The sequence below is a fragment of the Chiroxiphia lanceolata genome, chromosome 1 (genome assembly GCF_009829145.1).
Source record: "Chiroxiphia lanceolata isolate bChiLan1 chromosome 1, bChiLan1.pri, whole genome shotgun sequence".
In the NCBI taxonomy this organism is placed as follows: domain Eukaryota; kingdom Metazoa; phylum Chordata; class Aves; order Passeriformes; family Pipridae; genus Chiroxiphia; species Chiroxiphia lanceolata.
In genome coordinates, this window is record NC_045637.1 from 49,060,590 (window position 1) to 49,081,048 (window position 20,459).

Genomic DNA, 20,459 nt, shown 5'->3' on the forward strand with positions numbered 1-20,459 from the left:
CTCTGAACCAACTCTGGCAGACAGAGGTTGAAAGGTATTTTAATTCATTGCAGACAGAACAACACAAAGTTTGTCTAGCAAAAAAGTATGTACAGCTCTATGTTCACACAGCCCACACACATTTCATAGGTCAACAAATGGGAAAAGAGACACTGGAACTAACTGTACTACTTCTAAGCAGACACACTACTGACTGGCAAGGAGTATTCAGGACAGCTTCACTTCTCTTAGTATTACAGGTCCCCAAAAGAGGTACTCCCAAAACAGACCACTCACATCTACATCTGGTCTCTTTAGCAAGTCTTCCACTTTAGCAACATCTCCGTTGGCAGCAGCTTTAACCAATTCTTCATTAAGATCTCCAGATTCTTGAGTTTCAAATAATTTTTTCAATAGCTGGGACAATCTCTCTGTAATTGTTAAACAAAGGACAACTAAGATTACCATTATAATCCCACAAGAACAGAAAAAAAAACCCAGTCACATTTGTCATGTTTCTAACAACACATACATAGTAATACACAAACTACCATAAAATGGCAGCTGTAAAATATCACAGAGTTCCAACTAAGAACTGGACCGCTATACTCTTTAGGTAGCTGAGCCTTTCACATCAGACATTTCAAATCAAAGCTGATTGAACTACATATAGCTTCTCTCCCACAAAATACAGAATGGATGAAGTAAAACATGAATTTATGTATTGCTATAACATATTTTCTATCTTCAGGTATATCCTGTCCTCTGTGATTTGAAACACTAAGTTGTATTACTGTTCTAGCTAGTTTCATGGCCACTGTGACTTTGCCTTTATTGCAGAAAACTCACTGTATCTATGCCTCCCTAGAAAAAAAATCTAGAAAACTATGTAGAAAGGTTTCTTGGCATTAAAGCAAATATCTGAAAAGGAAAAAACAACCAGCTATGACCAAAAAAAGGAAAAACTCTGGTTTAATTGATCTGTGAAACAGCCAACAGAACATAAAACACATTGGACAGTCTCTCTGCCTTTTTATTAGATGAATGAGAGCACGTTAAACAAAACTGAATGAGACTACACAGACCCAAAAAACTACCACTATAATTAGTCAAAGGATATCTGACTAGATTTTAAGATAGAAATTTCAAAGAAAAATTATTCCGAGTAACCACCTGTAACAGATTCCTCACCTATGCTTGCCATCTCACACCACCTATTAAACAAGGAGTCTGCTTGCTACTGTCAGTAATACCCTCTTCATGCCTTGGTCCCTATTTAAGTCTAATCTCCCTTCCAACTATTTAAATTTTTAAGTCCTTAGAGCAAACCTTCAAAGATACACCCGCACTGTGACCACACAGAAGTACTTGATCACAATAACAACAAACATCTCCATATTGACTGCAAACTTTTTTTATATCTTTCTGAAGTACAACTTCAATTAGCTCAACTCCAAGTCTATTATTAACCTTGCATACAAACTATGGACTAGTACTTATTAATAGATTTTTAATTAAACACAATTATTTGACATACATACATTCCTGTTTATTCTTCAAACTTACCACCTGATGCATTACTTATAGCAGATCCTGCTGATGCCACCTTTGAGACAGCTGCTGGATTATAGGTCCAAGATGTCCCACAAACCTCTACCTTTAAGTCGCTGTCTGAATAGATCTGCTGGACCCGACCAACTTTACCTAAAGTCTACATTAAAGAAAACATCAAATGCAAATAATGTTAAAAGTAAAATAGTTAGAAATCTGAACGTTTTATATAAATTTCATGAAGTCCATTGTTTAATAGTGCAGTTGCTAATACCTTTAGCTAAGTTTCATCAGGTTGAGCAGATTGCTACATCTGAGCAAGTTTTACACTGCCTTTGATGAAATACACTTTCTCTAACTTAGAAGAAAATCACTTTTAGACTCCCACAGCCTCCAGGTATTATTACCAATCATAACTAGAAATACCATACAAGCTTTAACCATTCTACGAATCTAAACACACAACCACTTACTGGAAGCATTGCTTCAGCCCACTCTCCATGGCCTCTCTGAAGAAGCTTGATTCGCTCTAAGTCATAACACACTTTAACAAGGTCACCCACTTGAAATTGAGAGGTGCCTCCTTCTGCACCTTGAGCAGCATCTCCACTTCGGACAACGTTGGCCTTGGTGAGGACAGCTGGATTAAATGTCCACCTAAACAATGAATCATTTAAAGTAGAACTTAAACACATAAAGTGAAATATATGCTTAAAAGTTATCTGCTGGACAAGTTTCTGCTTGTATGCCTACAAACTTTCTGCACTTGCATACTATGGCATATTTGTTGTTAACCATTTTTTTGTCCATGAACTTGTCTGTAGCTCATTAATTGAATATTTCGAGGGTAATCTTCAGAGATGTACATTTGTAAAGGCAATTAAGAAATATCCTGCCTAAAGGCAAGCAAGTAGCTATACAGTTTGTTTGTTTTTCCAGGGAGAAAAGACTCTGGTTGAAAAGCAGAAGATCCAAGCTGTCTTGCAAAGGACTGGACTGTCAGGAAACAACATGGGAAGAACATGGAATTTTGGCCCCTCCCTCCCAGGTCAAAAGCTGCAACATTCAATTTTAAAAATACTCTTCAGATAAATGGATATCCTAGATACACCTCAATTTTAAATCAAACTATCCTAATTTTTACTATAAATGTTAGTGACTTAGAGGCATTTAGCTGTTAAGTCAGGGAGGAGACCACAATACAGAGAGGCTCCTTTCACTGGCTCTGCTGCCATGACTGCCAGAAGAAAAGCCACTTGCTTCCCTTTAGATGGGAAAACAGCATTATTTTGCATTAGTTTGCAATATTAACAAACAATATCTTGAGAGAAATCCTGAATGAATAATGCGCTGTTAATCCTTTCTAGATAAACTGAACAGGTCAATCACATACAACTGAAATGATATTCCATTCACCAGCTGCTTTTTAAAGATAACTTGAGACAATACAAAACCATGTGGACATATCAGCTTAGATCCAGCTGGACAGCTGGGTTTGAATCCTGTTAGCGTGGATGCATCTAATCAAAATTCCAACCTAAACTGCTTGCGGGAAGTGGTTTTGGCTTTATCAAGACCTCCTGTTCTTGGTCTCTATTTACATAAACTAACATTCCTTTGAATAATAAAAGGCTAGATATAGATCACACCAAGGTGACTCTGTATTAGACAAGATGCCCCGGAAGTTTGTCACCTGTTCTCTTAACAAATTTTCCAGAAAACCCACAATGAATTGCTATTACCATTCTGCTTGAAACCATGGGATAGATACTTCATAATTAAAATAGAATTTACTGCCTAAAACACTAAATGTTAGAAATGAGATAGTCTAGAATATAATTTCTTATTTTGGACTCAATTTTCACCAAGTGAGAGTCAACAAGTTTCCTTTTCCCATTAGAGCATCTTTAAAGGTGATAAATTTCCTCATTACACATTGTAGAAGGAAATCTTAACAGATCTAAAAGGAACAGAGAAAGTTTCTGACACCAAGTGACCACAATTGCTGAAGACAAAGGAAGTTTGTGAGAAGCAATGACGAAGGCTATATAACAAACCTGTTGCCACTTGGATATTGCACTACAATGTCATGATCCTCATCAATGCCACAAACTGTTCCAGTTGTTGTTAAAGTTTCAAACATGCCATCAGTCCACCCTCCGTGACCATGTTGCAATGACTGCACAATTTCCAAGTCAAGGTCGATGTTTACAAGGTCACCTATTTGCAGGCCACCAGGGTTTCTGTTACCATTTTGCTCACCTGAAATGGAATACAAAAAAAAAAAAATAATGTTTACAACACCGGCAAATGCTACACTATGAGCTCTAACTGAGATTGTAACAGCTATCATATGGTGCTAGACATCTAGATACCTAAAAGCTCTGATAATTTTGAGAGTGTCATACACAGAGTGCCACTCAGAGACTGAAAGATAAGCAGAAGGTCCACAGAAAGTTTTGAATTGGGTCAGTACCTGAGCAAGGAAAAAGTACTGGCTAAACGAGTATGTCCAAAATGACCAATGACGACAATTTTTAACTTTCTGAGGAAGTGACAACATAAAAAAAAATCCTGCAAATTTAAAATTAAAACCTTCTCCCTGGACAACGTTTGCTTTCAAAAGATATGTCACAGCAAAAATTCACTAGCTGGAGGGAAATGGCATACATTCACACATATCAACCAGTGTTAACTAATGAGAGAACACACTTGCAGGCCCCCTCACGGCCAGAACCAAAAGATGGTATCTGGTGCCATCCATGGAACAGCAGAAGAGACAATGGCAGAAGTCACATAAATTGAGTTCAATGGCAACATCAGTGGCAAAGGAGTAGGTGAGCAGAGTTTCTTTAGTAATACTGCTGTCTCCAAGAGGAGTTTGCTTGCTTTGGCTCTTCCAAGCAAGAGGTAATAAGGAAGAAAGGATCCTTGTATATAACAATAAGCAAGTACAAACAAAATACCTGACATATAAAGACAAAAACATTATTTAGAAGGAGACTGATTCCAGAGCATGAAGTCCACACCACATGCTGGCAGCACTAGCTGCACCACTAAAAGTCTCCAGAGGACAGAATGCAAAGAAAAGTATTATAGAATCACAGAATCATTAGGATTAGAAGGGACCCTAAGATTATCTAGTTCCAACCCTCCCATCATGAGCAGGGACACCTTTGTGGAGAAGAAACTGCTGAGAAAAAAAACACAGCCATGAAAAAATGCTCATGTTCAATAACTGCAAATTCTATGACCATGACTGACTTCTTTGTATCCTGGAAGAGAATACTCCTTGACAGTAGATGGAAAGGTACACCTTCGCCTTCACAGCAAAAAACACAACATGGAAAACAGTCCCTTCTGCAGAGGACAAAGTCAAAGTCTAATTCTTCAGAAAAGCTATTGATATAGAACTTGCTAGATGGAAACCTTAGACAGCAAACATCCCAGCGACAGCCCTGATGACTCAGGGGAGCCTAAGAAGGGAAGAGATATAACACAGCAAATAATTACTGAAGCATTATTTAGAGGAATTGATTTCTAGAGGTCACACAGTCTGATATCCCACACAAAGCTGAACTAATAACCAGCTGAGAACAGCTGTAGATTCGCTTTTCTGAGTCCTGAAAGCTCTCAAGGACTGAGGTTCCACAACTTGACCAAGTAACTTTTTCCAGTGGTGCAATACAGAGCTGTAATTGTAACAGGAAAAATGCTTGGGTACCTGAGTCATTTAAGGTGGCCTTAAGGCTACAACCATTTGGTTTTATGACATTTGCCACCACTGACATTTCAGTGCCATTATTTCCAATCCCCTTTCAAGCGGGCATAGGCGGTGAGTCCATTACCTCTTAACCTCCTTCCTAGCAGATTCACGAAGCCCAGCTCCTTCTCCTAGCAATTCATGCACTCTCAGTCTTTTAACCACTTTAGCAGGACACCATTAGATTCCCTATGTTTTCGAAAAACTGGGAGAGGAGGGAAGAGGAAATGGCCAGACAACGACACAAACAGGACATGGAATTCTACACACAGCTTCATCACCACTGAGAAAAGGAGGATAGCAACTTTTCTTATTCTGTTGCCCACCAGACTCCTAATATAGCACACTATGAAATTTGCCTTATTTGCAATGACAGCACACTCCTGTCTCACTCAATTTGGTATTCAGTGCAACACCCAGGTTGTCCTCAGCAAGGCTGCTCACTGAGGCCTTCTCACTTCTCAGTCTAGGAATTACAGGTACAGAGGCTTATTTCAACCAGAGTGCAAAAACACACTTCTGATTGAACTCCATTCACTAAACTCTTCACTTCCCCAAGGCTCTTGGGAATAAAGCTCTACTCAACCACATCCCTCTGTCAACCTGCTATCACCTGCAAATCATCTGGAATTGTATTCTATCTCATCAAGGTCACCAATGTCATATTGAACAAAATCAATTTCCGGTAGTTTGCTCCAAATACATATGACTCCATACTAATTAGGTCCCTTCTGGAGTATTAGTTACACTCTACTTCAAATATCATAAAGTTTAAAAAATAACTTTCTAGTTTTTAATGCAAACATACATTTAAAATCCCAGCCTGAATGTATCTCTGAACTACATTCAGAAAACTAATAAAAGATGTTATAACAAAGAGTCAGACTGAGAAGATGGATCATCATGTGCCAAGAAGGATGAACTGAGTTCACTGTTATCCATTAAGAGAAACTTAATATAGTGGAAGAGAAGAATTTAACAAAGAATAATCTGCTATCTTTAGTGATTAATATTCATGCATACAAATACAATGCCACCCTAAAAGTAAGCCTGAATAAGGACCTAAGGTTACCTCCCCAATTGTTGCATGTGGGAGTAGAGGGTTTAGACAAAATTTATTAAAAAGCCCTGTTGTTGAGTCACAAGGTGCAGAAAGGACTCCCTTGCTTTCTACATCCCTTCTCAGAGAGGAGTCTAGGTGCAGCTGGATCCAATCTTAGCTTCGGATTATGTCAACGGTTTAAATTTAAGTGATTATAGAGGTGTGATTGAACAACTTCTGCCTTGCAGGTTTTAATGATTGACAAAACGAGAATATTTATATAAAATAACTATTTTATTATTACAAATGATCAGACAAAAGATCTTAATCAGAACTATTTACTACACAATGTAAGTGCTAAAAATCTCCTAGTAGAGTATAATATAGCATAAAGTAGTACAGCACACTGCAACAAAGCAATTATTAAAGCAGTTATATTAAAGCGGGCAAAAAGAAGTAATTATTAAGTGGAGATCTAATGTAACTCATCCATACCAATGCTTGTGGGGAGATCGCTTTCTTTCTCTACCTGGAGGACTATCCTTGGGGGGCATCCCCAGCCCAAGGGAGGAATCTCCACAAATACATCCCAAGAAGGGTTATGTCAGGAGAACCTGACTGCATGAAAGGGGACTTTATACTTTTATAGTATAAAGTGATTGACTGCTAATCACACAGTTCCAGGCCAGTTATCAGCTTATCTGTCAAATCAGACTTCAAAAAGCAGATGTGTATTCAAAGTCTGGTGAACCAGGATGGTTTTAGCATAATTAACACCAATACAACACCTTGGCTCCAGCAGTTCCTCTTGCATGATAGCTGGATTGGATTTTAGGTCTTATTAGGGTGGGTCTATCCTTCCACAACAATAAAGAACCAGTGAGGCCTTATTACTACTTTTCTATTTTTAATCAGAGTAAAAGGACAAAATTAATTTTAAGTACAGAAGCAAGATACAAAGGTCAAAGTGCTGCGCTTTTTACTGTCAAGTAGACGAAGTGTTGGAAAGTAAATAGCTAAGGGACACCTTGGACAACTGGTGATTTTTCTAAACAAAACAGACCTTTACTGTTTTCTGCTTTTCACCAATGCTGTCAATAAAACAATAGTGTTTGCTGGTCATACTTCAAGAACTCGTGCAAGGAATTAGATTAAGACTTGTAAACAGAATTATCATCACTTCAGAAATTAATAATTAATAATACATTAATAATTAATCTTCAACTTACCTAACACAGGACAATGGTCTCTGTAGAAAGAGCCTCCTTTTGCATCTTGGACACATTTCAGGTCAGACTATGGAGAGAGATTGAGACAACTTTAGTCCTCACTGACTGAGTCTTCAGGTTAACACAAGTCAACGAAACTAGAACTGAAATACATTTAATTAGGAAAGGCTGAAAATTATGTGTACAAAAACCAGGTCCTATGAATTTCTTACTGATGCACACAATCTCAAATACTTTCCAATCTATCAGCCTTGACATTCTCAAGACTTAAATAATCTTTACCAATATAAAAGGCTATAAAGGATGAGACATTTTTAACTCAAAGGTAGACAATAAAATAACACAAAGCTCCTTTGCATTGTTCTATAAAGTTATCTTTCCTTTTAAAAAGAATTCTGTCAACACAAGGAAGGAAACAAAAAAATAAATAAATCAAATATCTGCAGTCAGTGCTCAAGAGCACAGCCTTTCCTGTACTGATCATTTAATGTTTACCAGTGCTGTCCATTCTTCTCAACATTTTTTGACAGATCCATGTTTAACTTGAAGAAAACTTGGCACTCAAATTCTACAAAATGAAAAACTTCCAATTAAGAATACACAGAATACAAGGGTATTACTTAAAACAAATCAAACCTCCCACTATGCTGAGCTAAACATGATCTTTTTAAAGAGAAAAGTTTTAAAGCTCATTCTCCAAAAAGACTGCTTCATATTATCTGAGAAAAAGAAGTTTCAAGTGTGATAACCAACTCCTATTCATAAAGCCAGAGGAGTTTCTATAATTCTCCTTTCCTTTAGGTCTTTTCCCTGTGTAACCCTTAAATCCAAATGACCTCCATTTGCTATTGTTCCCTATATAACAATTTTCACTGAACAAAGGGCATTTTTTTGCACGATGAGTTGAGGAGGAGACAGGAAACTGTTCGCAAAATGTGTCAGAATATTCTACGGGATGGGGGAGGAAGTAGAGAACAGGTGGTGGTAATGAAATAATTAACCAGAACTAAACAAATACTTGAACAATTCTTTTTCCCATGCCCCAGATTTATTGATAGACTGCGCTCCTCCAAAAGCATTAAGATGAAAACTCTGAAGTCTTCCAAATCATCAAGGCACTGATGAGCACAAGACTACCCTTGGTGACTGTTAACTGTTAAGCAGCCAGAACCAATACAAAATTCAGTGTATGTCCTGATCTACAAAGAATGAACTGCCACTTTGGAAAAATTGTGAAAACAGCCAGATGAAAATAATGAGATTTAGCCACTCTTCAAATCCCCTGAGAAACCAGAGAAAGACCTTGCTCAGCCCAGCACAGAAGGCCTGTGACAAGATGCTGCCACCCGGTGGGCAGGTGCCGGGTTTAACTCAGTCGCAGACAAAGGGGCTGCGCTGACCATCCCAGATGGCAAGTTCATTCATTTCCCAGGACAGACAGGGATTGAATGTGCCTGAGAGCACTGGGTGTCACCCACTGAATACAAACCCTCCGTGTCAGGCAACAACCAGCTGTCTGTGAAGGAGACGAGCAGGGGTACACATGCAAGAGCTGCTTTCACATTCTTCAGAGCACTAATAATAGAGCACAGAGGGTTCTCCTCCCTGCCAGGCAAAACCAGGGTGAAAGATTGCTTGAGTTACAGTAAGTGTTAATACACTGAGTAGGCTGATGGCTAAAACCTAACAGAAGAAACAAAATGTTCATTAAAAGGTTTATTACTATCTTGCAGTAGATATTATTAGGAAGCAGGTTAAGGTATCTTAAATCTTATAGGAAAAAAACCAACCCAGAAATCTACACACCTGCACTCACATTTTACCCTGCCTTTACTGTGCCTCATGCACAGTTTATTTCTGGAGTATAATGATATACTTAGTTTTCCGAACAAGTGGTAGCTTGGTGTTCAACCTCAGCTTCACATCTGTCTTCCTTTCACTTATATGATGCAGTCAATGTTATATTGCAAAGGAGTAAAACAAGAGTCTGATCTAAGTATTGCAAAAAAGGGAACATGTATTTTTCTTTGTTTACATAAGCCTTCAACAAAGACGGAGGACCCAAAACACACAGAAAGATGAGGCTCTGACAGAGATTAGGTAGTACAAAACTAACTTATATATTATATATACAGAGAGTTCCTTCAGCACCTTGGCAAACAGTACTACTAAGAAAAGTAATAACAACATGATAAAGGCCTGCAAATGTCTTTAAAAAGACAACCAAATCCAAACAAGATTCTGGAGTTTTAAGACAGTAAACTGTACTTAGTTGTACAGTACCACAAAAGCTGGGTAAGCAACTACAATTTTCCTTCTAGAACGCAGTTATTACATTTATCAGAAAAGGAAACCAAGCTTTCTCCTGTTCAAGTAGTTTAAGTAAAAAAATCAGAGATGGTGGTAAGTTCCTCATTATCCTACCCTGGGGACTGCATGGCAAGAGGCCCCCCTAGTGCAGACGGAGCAAAAGCACATCAGAGCCTGGACACATCAGGCTTTGCACATCAGAGAACCCCACTGGGATTTCTACAAATTATATGAGTCTCCCTGAGCCTTCTAAATGAACTGTAATAGCAGATTATTTGGAGATGAGACATGCAAGTGCAAAAGGGAATGTAGCAAAACAATAGAGTGTTAAATATAAGTTTTAGACTCACGGGGACACCACCAAAAAACGTAACCACTAGAGGCTGGGTTTAATGTAAATACAAGGTAGAGATGAACAAACCAGCTTTTCTACAATAACTTGGTGGAGAAATCATTCAATGAATCCTAAATAGGATTCTAACAAGAAACAGAAAAATAAACTACAGATTTCATGGAATTTGTGTAGTTACAGATGGAAGCCCCAGTTAAGCAGGAAATCATTATAATAAGAACTCAAGGAACAGCATGGGAGCCATACACTATACAGCAGGACCTGCAGGTCAGTAGTAACAGCTGATACACATCAGCAATGGGTAATAATGGGTTTTGCCTACAGTGGAGAACTTTGGTCTTCCAGCACCTACGTTCTGACTTGCTGAAAATCTGCACTCCAGCACTACGTGACTGGATCACAGAGAGACCATGACCTGCTCAATTAAATGGGAAATACAGATAATATAACAGTTAACTTGGACTTACCATCCAATTATACCACTGAAAAAAACTAACAGTAATTCATCTTCATAAAAACTTCAGAGAATGATAAAATGCACATTACAGCACTGTCAACAGTGCTGACAGATGGTGTAATAGCACCATCATCCCCGACCTTGAAGAGAAAAACGATGCTGAAGGACAGCTGACTCCTGGAATAACTATTAAGTTATTCCAATCAATACAGATTGCCATCCATCAAAGACAGGGAGGGGGGACTACAAACTTAACTAGAAAACTAGGTGTGCTGCTAAGAAAGAGAGGAATGTTTGATCTAGATGCGCTGATATAGCATATAACACCAGCAGCAAATATCAGGAGAGAAATTAATACCGATCTTCCAGATACACCAGCAGGAATGGTGACATAGCTGCAGGTGTTTGAGGTAGCAAACCTCTACACCCAGTAAAGGTCAATTTAAGTCTTTAAATTCACAACAGCTTTTGGCAAGGGAATCAGTCCTTAGGAGGCAAATGGAGAAAGCCCAGTGCATGCTCCTTTGGCACCAGATTAAGGCAAAAAGGGACTGCATAAATCCATAAGTTTCAGCAAAAAGTTTGTAAGACATGCTGTATTTCAGATTTAATGAACTCAAATCATTCTCGGTTTCAAGAAGCTGAGGAAAGTGAAGCAATGAAAGGAGAAAATAGAAGACGGTAGACAGTGACTGAAATGACAAGGAGGTGTGAGCTACAGAAACAATAACATCAGTTTCTTGTAGAGGAAATCAGATCTCAGACAAATCCTGAGTGAGTAGTCTATAACCTTCTACTATATAAATAGAAATACTTATATATATATGTATATAGAAGTATACATATTATACAAAAATATACATATTTAAAACTTATAAAAACTTTGCACGTGTAACTTTTTTTTTAAAGGAAGATACAGTCCTCCTTGTTAGTAAATACTACAAATAAAACCAGAACAGGATCAGTAAATAAATTTCTGCTCAATGGAAATATTTTTCTCCACAATTCAGAGAGATGAAAAACTTGACTTGGTTGAGACTACAGGAGAATAAATACTCAAAGGTATACATAAATGTATCCTTCTCTGAATTCCAAAACAACTGACCACTTAACTTTTTTACTGACACCTAATTTACATCACATGTAATAAAAAACACCTGCTGCATGCATTAAGGTGGCCAAAAATTCATGATTTTGTGTTTTAAAACAATTTTGTTCAGCACCTAGTAGCAACAGGACACCAAACTAGTAAAATAATGAAAATCCTTGTTGCTCCTTCCTAAATGCCTCATTTTCAATGTAGTGGGGACGAGACAAAAAACTAGAGAGCTGAAGATTTGACTGACACTACAGATCTGACAGTTGTAACTGCAGCAGAAAATATATTTCTATTATTTTATAATACTCACAATGTTTAGTATACCAAGTCACTTACTTTGTTTTTATTTTTAAAAGAAGTGTTAACAAGTAATTCTTAAAATCCTCTGGAGTAATTTCAAAGATTAATTTTATGGGTAACCCAAATAAAAGCTGATGAACAGACATTACGTATCAATTACACAGGGACAAGGAATCTTCTCAATTTCCCTTATGCACTCAACTATTTTGGAATTCATGGAAAAGAGCAGACCAACACAGATGGCTTACAGATCACTGTGATGGATGATAACTACAGTTGCTTCTTTCAGAGGATACATAAATGAAAGCATGATCCTCCATAATGAGAAACAAGAAGGGGAGGTTAATCACAGAAATAAAGGGAAGTGGTACAGGGCAAAGAAATTCGGTAGCATAAAACTGATTCCTAAATGAAATTAATTTAGGGCACTCCTACTGATGGAACTATTTTCCACTGAAAACCAATAGAAGTTACCAGCTTTACATTCTCAGCTGTGTGATATGAAGAAATAAAACCTAGACACAAGCCCAAAAAGCTGCATCACAATCTTCCCATTAACTCTCCAACTCTATACGATGTATCTCTTTATTGCAAAAGGCTACATTCGCATATATCGAAAGCAGGTAACATGGTTAACAGCTTGGCTTGGCTCTAGATTCTGAGTACATATAGAAATGTGAGTAGTGTCATTAATCATATTACCCAACCACACTTCTTTTTTACTAAGGATGTATCAAACATGTCATTCGACCTAACAGCATCATAAACACAAATTTCAATTTGGGAATTTGTGGCCTGTGGTAGCAGAAACTCCCAGATTTAAATGCCAGACTTCACAAAAAAAAAAAAAAAGATACACCTCTCTCAACCACTTCATATGTAAGCACAGCAACAACAAACTCAAAAACTCCAAGTATCTGACCAGAAATAAATGCAAGTTTTCAGCCAGCACCTGCTGCCCCACCAGCCAATCCTCATCTATCCCAAGGAAAAGCTGGCGGGCTAGATAGATTAATTTTGAGGACCAGATGCAGCCTGTCAGCTATCAAACAAGAACCCTGACTTATAATAATGAGCTGTGTTTCTTTAATCAGTTCCATTAGCATGAGTCAAGTGTTATTCATTGGCAAGTTGGGGTCTCTTCCCAGCTGTATTTACATGGGCACACGCTCTCAAGTATTGTTGATTTTCGACATTCTCTGGACCTTTTCAACCAATTTCCAAGTACCAAAACAAGTTTGCCCCAACTTTATGTGAACTTGCTGACAGCTTGTTAGTCAGCTTTACATAATAGCACATAAATAGGAGTAAATAATCATAATGAACTGTACACTTAGCAAGTTATTAATCAGTTATAAAATTTAGCATTACATTCAAATGACTTTGTCTCAGACATCCAAGAATCCAGTCTGTCTGAAGTGAAATTTGCATTTGATAAAAGTATCAGATATAAAATTATTGTAGGAATGGATTACAATCATGTAAGCAGTACATAAAAAGCCTCAAATTATCCCTTTTGTACATCTGCATATATATTTTTATATATTATCCTAAATATACTGTGTATAGATGTAGTTTCACACACACTTTAACAAGCTATTTTGTTAACTGAATGACCAAATATTTGTTTTTCTACAAAACTTGATTTATATTTTATACTTCTGTGTGTGGCAAAAGTTTGGAAACAGAATATAGTTGATTTACAAATAAAAAATGTATTTTTTATTATGGGAATAACTATTTCAAAACAGAATATAACTTATCTCAAATGTATTTTTTTCCTGAGGCCAGAAGGAATCTTCAGTGATTCCACAGCACTTCTACTATGCAGTCCACAAATTTTAACACTGTAATATAGAAGCCATAACAACAAAAACAAAACAAAACAAAAAAAAAACCCAAAACAAAACCAACCCCACCAAAACAAAACACAAACCCAAAAAAACCCAACAGCTGATTTGTATCTCATTCCATGTAGATTTTGTAACTGTGTTACTTTTCCATGTATTACAAACAAATATAGGAGGGAAGATATCAAACATTGATTTAATGTTATACTATAGAATACTACATACAACTTTAAATTACCTTTTGCCAGTATATAAGGAATTTTCTTTAGAACTCCTGGGCACCATGAAGCACATAATTCAATACTGATTTATATTTTATCCTTAGCATCTTCATGCATCAGAAAAGCTGACCTGCACTAAATACGTTTACGCTTTTTAAACATGACACTAAAATACATATTTACTGCAAAAGTGGTATTGATTTTCTTTTTAATTATAAAAATAAATGTTAAGTGAGGCTATAAGGCCAAATAGTTTACATTCAAAAAAGTAACTAGTCATTGTTTAACATATTATTACTGTTACACATCTGACAAGATGGTACTTCAATGTTAAGTTAACATGGTCTTTCTCTGCACTAACAAACAAATATGCAGAGAAAATGCTAATTTAGACGTTATAAGCAGTTGATAATCGAAGTAACCTTTCCCTGACCCACATTAGGATAAGAAAACCCAGCAACAGAAGGTACTTAGGCTAGAGTCTGACCCATTTCTTCTCTAGAGCTGGAGAAGTAGCTGGAGAAGCTTCAGAATGAAACGGAAAAATTTAATGCTAAAGCAAATAAAGTTGTAATTTAATTCAACACCTTTCCACTGACAAAAAGAAAATTGCTCTCAATAGGATTTCAAGTGTTGACAGTAATTCAAAAATTGTAAATTTTGCAGTAGTCACACCAAAATTTGAAGTCTACTGAAGAAATCAGGAGCTGAACAATCAATTTTATAAACATTTCATAACTACATTTGTTCTTCTTTTCTGAATTTTAATTGAAGCACAATAGTAACACAGTAAGATAAACACATATGTGATGCAAACATTTACTATGGCTGAAACCAGCTCCTAACTTGTAGTTGTTCACATGTTTTATAAATATAAATTCCCAGATCAGACTTTCTTACTAATACATATGCATGACCCTTACAGCTGGATTCACAATGACCTGACTAACAGCATGCAAACTGACAAGGCATATTACAAAAGCAGGACCATAAAGCACAACAAGTTATTCTTACTGCCCTTCCCCCACCATGCATCTTACCCTTTGTGCTCCTTTACACTTACCATGCCCTCAAAGCCAACTCTGTAAAGGTTTTTAGCACCATTGTCCCAGAGAACATATGCTGCACTGTGTGGACTCGACGCACTCCAATCTTGGATTTCAGTTACCTATTCAGTTTGAAAAACAAGAAAACTGTTTCTAGAACAAAGACTTAGAAGCACAATCTGAACTTAAAACCTTGTTAATCTCTTCAAAATAATTCAAGACATAGCAGTTTTACTGAATTTGATATAATTTATTCTAAAGCTGTTTTCTGTTTGATACAAGTCTTCCCCAGGTATCTCAATAAGAGAGCAGATTGAATATATGCTTTGTAGGTCTATTTTTCTCTTTGTATATTTGGTAGGCAATCTGATTACATAAGCAGAGAACAAAATCTGAGCTGTAAAAAATTATATTATAATACTGTGATATGTTCTTATCAGAAGCAGCATTTTACTATGAAAAACAGGATGGAAACTATTTTAATTGCTTCTATTTGTCTGGCTTAACCTGCATTAGCCTGGTAGCTGTGCACTGTGTTAGGAGACAAAGTTTTATTTCCAGAGCCAATATGTTTAGCAACAGTACAAAAGAAGAAGAGTGAAGATGTCTTTCCCTGACATTTCTGAAATCATGAGGCCATGCACCAAATTCTGAGAACACTGCCATTATTAAAAGAAATAAAATATCAGGTTCCAGAATTTGCCTCCATTCTTATTTGTATTTATTTAAAAGCTGTTTCTACTATCTACCACATACTTTTCCTTGTTAAAAATATTTATGTACATTTATACATATTTTCAGCTTGCAAGTAATCCCTCTAATACAAGTTTAGTACACAAAGAAGACCATGAAGGCTAAGACTCTTATTTTGCAAAGTTTCAGAGATTTCAAAGTATCTTGACACAAGAAGGGGTAAATAATCAAGATGAAAAAAGCTGCATCTAAATAGTCCTTGCTTTAAGAGATTTAAACTTATTATTTCTTTTCAATAAAATTCAAAATGAAATCTCCAAAAGTCCTAAAGCTTCCCTAAATGTCTAGGATATAAGATAAGCTAAACAACAATATAAAATGAGCTAAACATAATATCCAGGAACTTTTCACTGTTTTTTAAATGCCGCTTAAGTGTACTAAAAACAAATTCAACCAAAAAAAACCCAAAACCAGTTCACCAAGACATAAGGGCATCCAATTCTTAAATGTGGTGATAAAGTACAGTATATTTTACACTGCCTGTTGTATGTTCATACTTACAACAAACCTTGATTAGTTCTCAAGGTAAATGGAAGTTGTAAATGGAAAATATGCAGAAGTTACAATTAGCAATTTACCATTCCATACTATTTTCAATAAATCCAAATATTTTTACTATAGAACTACATCAAAAGCACTCATATATTGTCCTAAGCCAGGAATCTAATATCCAGATCCAACACTTGAGAAGTTTTTAATTTTAAACTGAAAAAGTCCCTATAATTATTAGATGAAAAACAAAAATCCCAGGTGCCAGCACTGAAAACCAAGAGCAAGAGTTACACAAACCGCTGGCCCATGAGCAATAAGACTACACAATGCAGTGATGACCAGAAAGGGCTACTCTTGAGAGCTCTGTTTTCATGCCAGCTCTCTAATAATGCTGAAATATGCTCAAGACCTAATGTTTTTACAGGTCAGTCTTAAAAGACCACCATGACAAAAATTTAGTAATTAAAAAAATTTTGTGCTGGTATCATAACAATGCAAATTTAAATGTAAAAGAATTGTTACGGTATACATACCCTCCTCTTTCTAAATGCTTGAGCATTACAGGTTAAGATTTAAAAATGTCCAGCAAATTAAAATAGTAACTTTTATGATGATGTTTTTACTTTACAATTAGAAAGGCTGCTGAGGCCATTACACGAGCATGCAAAGGTGCATCTCATTAAAACCAGTTTTATTTTTACCTTTCCTCTACGCCCATTGCCACCATCTTGATCTTCCCATTGCCAGTCAACTCCTCGTACTACCCTGGCACCTGCAAAGATCCCTCTTGCTGTAATTTTCTTTGATTTACGTCGAGACTCCAACAATACCCTGAAGTTATTAAAAGAAGAACCCACAAATGTCAAAATAATAAAGAAAGTTCAAAACAAATCTTTGGGGATAGGAAGGAGAGCATTTTGAAAGCAAATAACTCCAAAATAAAACAAAAAATAACCCCACATCTGCAGATTTCAGTGCATGAATCACATCCATTCAATTCTCAACTTCAATAGCAGCATACAAGACAAAAAACATGATCTTCCAAGGTCTGATTTATTCTATGTTTATAATTATTTTTTAATTCTAATAGCAATTCCTTCTCCAGACTTCCTACTACCAGCAATCATCTTGTAAACATATATATATAGATCTGTACTGTTATTATTAAAATCATTAAAGAAACATGCAGAGTCATATAAACACACTTCTCTTTCTCTTAGATGCACCCTAGGCCAATGCTTCTGTCCCACAATTGCCCTGCCACTTTTATTCAGAATTATGCTAATAAGAGCTGTATCTCTTTTCCCTCCTTGCCTTAGTTTATTTAAGTCAATATATCAGCATCCATTTTTTCTGTCATATTATGTGATTTTTCTAAGGTAAACTTCTTTCTTCCTTTTCACCAGAACTCAAGTAGATAAACCTCAAACAGAACAGTTCATGAGTATTTAACTAGAAATAATAGAAACAAAGAGACAAACATTTTCCTGCCGTTTCTGTCATCTCAAAAGCCACCACTTTTCATGCAACAAGACTTCTTACTTCATGACAGGAAAATGTTGCCAGACAAAAGTATTTTTCAGCAGACATTCAGACTGTTTCCTGACCACTTCAGGAAGTCTCTCAGCCTCCTGCTGAACTTTTAACATCCAGCAGATGGCACAAAGGGAAAAAGTTAAATTGTTACAATGAATGCAAAGAGCACACAAAAACGTTGGCCATTTTTTTCCAAAGTAAAATAAGAGTTATCAAAAACACAAAGAAATCTTGTTCGGAGCATCTTTTTAGGAAATTCTCAATACGTACAAAACTGAGACAAAAACCAGCACACATTACATTGATATGCCACCCATACGATATCCCAGCCTCAAAACTAAAATAGGTAGAGCTTATGCTTCCCTTCATCCAAATGTTCTTAGATGCCTCTTGCCATTTTTCCCATGGGACATCCCTCAAATTCAATAACACTGCTTGGCCCCTTTCTCCTCCCTCAAACAGTTAACTTTTTAGGCAGTAAATCACAGCTTAGAGAAAACAATATAAGGTCATCTAGACACTCCTCGGGCCTTTCTCTTCTTGTTCTCACACTGGCTTGCTACAGACAAGCACTAGGAAGACTGCAATGAGGTTCAGCAAAACTGAATAATCATATCCTTTTTTCTGTACTCTGTTGTTTCTAAAATGTCCATGTTTTCCAAGCTCCCAGGATCTGTCCTAGCTACCTTCCCTCCCAAAGGCAGACAACCAGTAACCAAATCTAACCTCAAGCCACTGTGTTACCTAATCCAAGTTTAAGTAACCAAATCTGCAGCGGAAAAGTTAATTAACTGTTCCTTCTTAATTTCATGAAGAAAAAGCTACATTTTACCTTTCACTTCCCGGTGTGGTAATTCTGTAAAAGCGATGCCTCAGGTGGTGCTTGTCCCCGTGATAGCAAACTGTGCACAAGTCGTAATTTGTGCATTCAGCACATTTCCATCTGATGCCAATGATAGGTTGCTGCCGACAAGTATCACACATAGTCCCATCATGCTTGATACCTGTGGGAGAAAAAGGAAATGAAAAGACTAACAACTTCGCTACACCACTACACAGATTTCTGTTGCACACCATTAAAATGTGAAACTACATACTAAAAAGTTAACAACAGAGAAATGCTGCTAGTCATACCCTATCGGCCTATATGACTGAGGGGAAAAGATAGTGGACTTTGCTTCATATCTCCAGTTGTCAGACTGTTCCTGAAACACTCTACCTTTTCTCAGCTTAAAAGGCTGAGAAAGCTATGTTTGTTTCCTTCCATCTATACAAGGGAGAGAAAGAAAATAAGAAATCTTTTAGCTATAAGCTAAAGGGTCACAAGTGCGTTTATCAAAATATACAGGCAATCTGGAACTTTATTTCGGGATTAAGGCTATCAACACACCTTATATCACAAAGGCTACTGTGTTAAACTGTGTGACAGTCTGACTTACACATTTTGCACAGTGGAAAAGATAAGTGCTTATCTGCATTCTTTTTTATACAGGAAAAAAATTAAGCTGTCTTGGATAGATGCCATTAGCTTCATGAAAACCTGTTACCATTTTTGAAGCAGTTTATTGCTATGCTGTTCTTTTTTAAAAGAATGTGCCAAAGACAGATTGAATGTAACCCACCAGCATGTGCTCTGCCCAAACTTCCACAAAAACTGAGTTCTCAAGACTACTTATTCCTACAGCTTTGCCAAGCTACAGCTGAGTGAAAGTGATCAGTCACAGTTTCTATCCATGCATTCTGAATACAGTGAACAGCCACGAGTTCATTTCTAAAAAAATCAAATTCTGCTGCTGTTTGGAAAAAATTGAGCAACAGAAGAAAGAAGTACTGGCACTCAGTCTAGTAACACTAGACAGAAATGAGCACTAAAAAGTTGGAGTAACACAGATATTTCAGTTACTCCCCCTTCAAAAAACCCACATCAGTCTGAAATCAGTGAGGAAAAAGAATGGGTTTTGTCCCCTCCAGAAGGGATGTTCTCAGAAATGACTGCCAAATTCACTATAAATCTATTAATCACTTATGTCCTAAAGCTGAACCATCTGCAGCAAAGAAAAATTAACAGTTGGAGAGGCAAAACTGAAGGAAATGCCTTCCTGTTTGATCATTTCACAGAATCACATAATAGCTGAGATTGGAAGTAACCACTGGAGATTGTCTCTTCCAACCATTGCTGCTCAAAGCAGGATAAACTAGAGCTGACTGCGCAGGACCATATCCAGTCAGTTTTTTGAGCACCACCAAGAACAGACTTCACAATGCAGCATACTCCAGCGTTCAACCATCTCTATAGCAAAAATATTTCTTCTTATGTTTCCATAGAAATTCCTGTATTTCAATTTGTGCCCATTGTCTCCTGCCCTGTCAGTTGACAATACTGAAAAGAGCCTGGCTTCATCCTCTTTACAACCTCCACCAGGTATTTATATTCCTTCTTAATATCTCCCTGAGCCTTCTCTTCTCTAGGCTAAACATC

General features: G+C 36.8%; 1 protein-coding gene across 1 annotated transcript in view; it reads right to left on the reverse strand.

The window, feature by feature from the left end:
• Positions 1 to 20,459, reverse strand: part of MIB1 (mindbomb E3 ubiquitin protein ligase 1) — a 73,553-nt gene that overhangs the window by 45,148 nt on the left and 7,946 nt on the right. The window contains 8 exon segments of the mRNA XM_032678674.1: positions 277 to 410; positions 1,546 to 1,690; positions 2,004 to 2,187; positions 3,588 to 3,792; positions 7,565 to 7,631; positions 15,217 to 15,321; positions 17,146 to 17,275; positions 18,813 to 18,984. Of these exon segments, the coding sequence (XP_032534565.1) occupies positions 277 to 410; positions 1,546 to 1,690; positions 2,004 to 2,187; positions 3,588 to 3,792; positions 7,565 to 7,631; positions 15,217 to 15,321; positions 17,146 to 17,275; positions 18,813 to 18,984 (1,142 nt within the window).